The 6000-nt window shown below is 37.8% G+C and overlaps 1 protein-coding gene across 1 annotated transcript in view; it reads left to right on the top strand.

Annotated features, from left to right (window-relative positions):
* The window catches only part of HDGFL3 (HDGF like 3), an 86884-nt gene that overhangs the window by 68257 nt on the left and 12627 nt on the right, over window positions 1-6000 (top strand). The window contains exon 5 of the mRNA XM_042781553.1: window positions 1101-1247. Coding sequence (XP_042637487.1) covers window positions 1101-1247 — 147 coding nt within the window. The remainder of the gene's footprint in view (window positions 1-1100; window positions 1248-6000) is intronic.

The following is a 6000-nucleotide window of genomic DNA, read 5'->3' on the forward strand; positions in this document are numbered from 1 at the left end:
CTCTTGCTGCAAACTGTAATTATATTTTCCCTAGGGTTTACCTTAATTTCAGATAGAAGATGACAAGAAAACAGGGCTGCTCACCAGTGTAGTTTGGATTCTTAAATAAATATAAAACCAAATTTATCAAGTTGATTCCAACTCATAGTGACCCTATAGGACAGAGTGGAACTGCCCCATAGGGTTTCCAAGGCTATAAATCTTTATGGAAGCAGACTGCCTCCTTTTTCTCCCACTAAACAGCTGGTAGATTTGAACAGACTTTTTGGTTAGCAGCCTAATGCCTTAATCCCTGTACCACCAGAGCCCTTAGAAATATTAAAATTATTTTGTATTATACAGTGATAAAAAATTTTTGTCATAATGATTCCATATATACCAGTGACTAAATAGCTTATACTGGGGTCCCTGTGTAAATATCCATATGTAATTTTGGATAGTTCATTTCACTTCTCTGGACCTCATTTTCCACTATACTAATATGATGGGGAAAAACAAGTTGACCTTTAGGGTGCTTCCCAGCTTTGTAAAATTCTATATGATTTCCCTAATGGACAAATTGCCTTCCTGATGTGCATTCTGGGAGCTCTGGGGACAAGTGCCAAGGCATTTGACTGCCAGCCAAAAGGCCAGCAGTTTAAACCCACCAGCCACTCCTCAGAAGGAAGGTTGGGCAATCTATTTCCATAGTGATACTGCCTCAGAAACCCAAGAAGGGGTCACTGTGAGTCAAATCTGACTCGATGGTAGTGGTTTTGGGGTTTTTTTTTTTTTTTTTTTTTTTTTTGAATGTGCAATCTATTCAGTGACAGTGTCCTGGCCATGTGAACCTTTTCTGCCTTTAGTGACACACTGCAGGAAAGAATTAAGAGGTCATCTAGTCCACCTCCACCGCCACCTCCTTTCCAGTGCTTAGCTGAGGCCCTGTGAGGTGAAATGATTTGTCCAGGGTCATCTTGCTCAGCTTTGTTGCAGCTATAGAAACTATATCAAGTTACAAAGACTGGGATATAGATCAGCTACTTCTGCATCTCTTACTTACACTCACGTATTTGGATTTCTACTTTTGACTATAATTTGTAACTTGTCTAAATGTTTAGAAATCCTCTAAACAGTCCCGGAAATCTCCAGGAGATGAAGATGATAAGGACTGCAAAGAAGAAGAAAACAAAAGCAGCTCTGAGGGTGGAGATGCCGGCAATGACACAAGAAATACAACTTCAGACTTGCAAAAAACCAGTGAAGGGGTAAGGATATTAATCTAATATTCTCTTACCTTCCATTAACTTAGAAGACATTTTGCTTCCATATCCCAACATTAGTAAATGCTGTATTAGTAAATGGAAAATACAAGATACATTCACTCACAGCTCCTAAGTGATTGAATGCTTAGAATCTGAGAACAAAAGAGAGACAAGTGAGAATTGCACCTGCTAGGTAGGCAGTTTGGAACTCTCTGAACAAGCTTTTTTGTTTTTCTTTTTTAACTAATTTAAGCAATTTCAGAGACTTTTTAAAGTAAAGTGTGAAATATTGAAATTAAGAAATGCTACCTCACTGAGAAAGAGGAAGACAGAGGGAAGTACAGAAGAGGTACAGACAACAAAGATAAACCCCTTTACATATACAGAACTGCATTGTCAGTGATAACAAACATTAATCTATGGGTAAATAGATGGATAGACAGGCTGAATGATAAGATATATCTAGGCAAAAGGGAGTATACCCATGATCATGTATGTAATTGGCAGACAGTATTTCTACATATGTATTTGTATGTGCTGTAAGAATGTCCAGATATATAATAGACCTAACAAGGGGAAAAGTTATGATAACTTCTTGGCCACAGCCAACCACCCTGAGGGAGCAAGTTAGTTGGATCTAGGGGCTCAGGAACATGGTTGCAGGGGATATCAGAGTCAATTGACATAACATACTACACAAAAACATTGTTCTACATCCTACTTTGGTGAGTAGCAACTGAGGTCTTAAAAGCTTGCAAGCAGCCATCTAGATGCAACAATGCGTCTCTTCTCATCCAGAGCCAAGAAGAATGAAGAAAACCAAAGACACATGGAAACAGTTGGTCCAAGGAACTAGTAGACCATGCAGTCATCAGCCTATATGACCATGAGACCAGAAGAACTAGATAGTCCCGGCTAACACTGTTGGAGGGGGATCAGTGCAAGAGATCCTGGATAGAGTGGGAGAACAATGTAGAACAAAATTAAAAATCATAAAAAAAGACCAAGTTTGAGAGTTCCAGTAAGATGGTGGAATAGGCAGAAAGACTGCACAGACCCTCTTCAACAGAAAAGAACCAATTAACAGAGATACAGAAGATAATCCTGGACCACTGAGCCTTGAAGGGAAGGATATAGAAGTGGACAAAACTCCAACTAGCAGAAGAATTTCCATGAAAACACCAAAAGGAAACATACAGAGCTGTGGTCTGGCAGTGATCCTGATGGCACAGACAGCTTGGATATTGCCGAGTGGTGGTAGGACCTAAGAATTAACCTAAAAATCAGCCCTGCTACCAGGGACTACACAGATGACTGCTCTGGTGGTTGGGGAATAAAAGAAGCAGCAGCGAAGAGGAAGGTGAGCTGAGCTAAGGACATTTGCCTGTCCTGAGGGCACAGCCATTTTGAATGTATACAAGTGGCTTGACATTTTGAATATTTAAAGTGACAGCGTTCTCCCAGCTTCCAGGGACTTAAGGACACACTCCAGTTGTCGGTAACCACAAGGACATTCCAGACCCGGTCAACTGGAAAGGTGCGACATTCCCCTCGTTACTCATACCCCACACCCTCTTGGAGAACGAAGGTGCAGCCATCCCTCACTCCCACCAACTTTCTGGGCCAGCAGGAATTCCATCCCAGTCTGCGAGCTCAGATGGAGCCGGGGTGCCCTGCCCCGATCTCATGTTTTCTGTTTTTTAGTTTGTTTGCTTTTATCTGTTTTAAAACTACTGATATTACTATTACTTTTGTTCTTTTTACTTTTATTCTTTATTGTTCCCTTCCCAGGTTCTAGTTTTCAGCTTTTTTTCTTTTGCCTGTACCTGGTTGCAATTTTTTTTCTTTCTTGTGGTTAACCCCAATCCTTGTTTTTCTTTGTGCATTTTTACCATTTTTTCTTCATCATTCTCCTTCTCTACCTTTTTTCTCTTACTGCCCTCTTCCCAAATATTGCAGGGCTTTTTTTTTTTTTTTTGTCTTTTTCTCTTTTTTATTTTTTTGGTTACTGGGTGTGATCACATGGTGTGTTTTTTGTCCGTGTGCTTTTACTTTTTTGGTGGTTATTCAATTGTTCTTTTTGTCTAACTGAGTGAAAGACATCAACAGTCCCCATATGACACAACTACACTGACACTTCCTGCAGCTTCACTTACTGAGTGAGAGCAACCACTTCCTTCTCCACTAATGGGCAATGATAAACAACCACCAAGAAGAGCCTGACTCACCCTTGGCTGCTCTTCACAAGCAGTTAACAGAGATCTAAATACAACATCATGATGTCTCAGAGACAACAGACCATCACAGTCCACACAAAGAAGCAACACAAAGTGGTAGAAACAAGGGAGCAGGATACAGACCAGAACACAACTCTGAGGAAGAAGCAGCATTGGAACTTTCTGATAAGGAATTCAAAAGAATTATATTTAGGTATCTTCAAAGCATTGAGACACAGATCAAGGAAAACACAAACAAAACCCTAGAAAATTTTTGGAAGAAAATACAGGAACAAAATGACAGAATAAATGAAAAATTAGAAATGAGTCTAAATCTACAGATAAAAATCCAGAAGATTAATACTAAATTGTCAGAATTAGATAACGCATTGGAAGGGCAAAGGAGTAGAACTGATGCAATGAAAGACAAAATTAATGAGATTGAAGACAAATACCTGAATACTTCTTTGGAAGGGGATCAGTCAGAAAAAAAGATGAAAACAAAATGAAGAAAGTCTGAGGTTCATGTGGGATACCATCAAAAGGAATAACATAAATGTCATTGGAATTCCTGAACAGGAAGAGAAATATAAAACCACTGAAAAAATTGTCTAAGATTTGTTGCAGGAGAACTTCCCTGATATGATGAAAGATGAGAATATATCCATTCAGGAAGTCCAACGAACCCCAAACGGGATAGACTGCAAAAGGAAATCACTAAGACACATCATCATCAAACTCATCAAAACCAAAGACAAAGAAAGAATCCTGAAAGGAGCATGAGAAAAACAAAAAGTCACTTACAAAGAACAACCAGTAAGAATCAGCTCTGATTTCTCAGCAGAAAGCATGCAAGCAGGAAGGCAATGGGATGGTATATATAAAACCCTGAGAGAGAAAAATTTTCAACCAAGAATTATATACCCAGCAAAATTATCCCTCAATATGATAGAGAAATTAGGAGATTTCCAGATAAGCAGAAACTAAGGGAATTTGTTAAAACCAAACCAACCTTATAAGAGATACTAACAGAGAACCAAAAATAGCAAATAACAACCGACCATTAATACACAAGATGACATAACCCGGAAACCACAGCTATGGACATATCCAAAGTAAAATAAGCCTACAAGATTGTAAACAGGGAACCAGAGACATCAATTGGCAACTGAGGACAACTGCAAACCAAAAAGAGGGAAAATACTGTGTAGTTACAGAACTTGTAAATGGTGAGGAAGTCAAGAGACTTGCAAGATAGAATGAACTGTTCTAAACTTGGGGAGAAAATTATAAATCACAGGGTAACCTCAAAGAAAAATGACAAACCTTCACATCACAGTAAAAAAGAGGACAACCACAAATAGCAGAAGTAAAACAAGAGCAACGAAGGAAATGATAACATGATTTATAAACATAATGAGCTCAGCACAGAATGTTAATGGATTAAATGCACCACTTGAGACGGAGAGTTGCAGATTGGATAAGAAAACAAAATCCATCAATATGCTGTCTACAAGAGATATAACTTAGAGACAAAGATAAAAATAGACTAAAAATCAAAGGTTGAAAAAAGATATATCAAGCAAATGGCAACCGTAAAAGAGCAGGAGTGGTAGTTTTAATTTCTGATCAAATTGACTTTAAGACAAAAGCCACCATATGAGACAAGGAAGGACATTATATAATGATTAAGGTATAAATTGCACATGAAGATATGACCATAATAAATATCTATGGACCCAATGAAAGAGCCCCAAAATATATGTCAAACTTTAAAAGAGTTGAAAAGTCATATAGATGACTCCACAGTCATAGTGAGAGACTTTAATATACCACTTAAACAAGCAAAGATAGAACAACTGGAAAGAAACTCAACAAAGATGCAGAAGAGCTAAATAATACACTCCACCAGCTTAGCCTTATAGACATCTACAGAGCACTTCACCCAACAGCAGCACAATATATATTCTTTTTCACTGTACATGGAACATTTTCCATGATAGACCATATGTTAGGCCATAAACCAAGCCTTCATAAATTTTAAAATATTGAAATACTGCAGAGCATCTTCTCAGATCATAATGCTATCAAATTGGTAATCAACAATAGGAAGATCAACGGAAAAAGAGTAAACACATGGAAACTGAACAACACCCTTCTTAAGAAAGACTGGGTAAAAGAAATAAAAATTGAAATTCAAAAATTCCTTGAATCAAACAAGAGTGAAAAGACAACATACCAAAGTCTTTGGGACACAGCATAAGCAGTGATCAGAGGCCAATTTATAGCAATAAATGCACACGGCAAAAAAGAAGAGCCAAAATCAACACTTTAAACCAACATTTCCAACAATTAGAAAAAGAAAGAAAAGCCTGCAGTCACCAGAAGAAAGGAAATAATATCGAGCAGAAATTAATGAAACAGAAAATAGAAGGGCAATAGAAAAAATAAACAAGACCAGAAGTTGATTTTTTTAAAAGATCAATAAAATTGACAAACCACTGGCAAATTTAACAAAGGAAAAGAGGGAGAGAATACAA

Source organism: Orycteropus afer, unplaced genomic scaffold (genome assembly GCF_000298275.1).
Source record: "Orycteropus afer afer isolate SDZICR_OR568_19922 unplaced genomic scaffold, OryAfe1.0 scaffold00132, whole genome shotgun sequence".
Taxonomy (NCBI): domain Eukaryota; kingdom Metazoa; phylum Chordata; class Mammalia; order Tubulidentata; family Orycteropodidae; genus Orycteropus; species Orycteropus afer.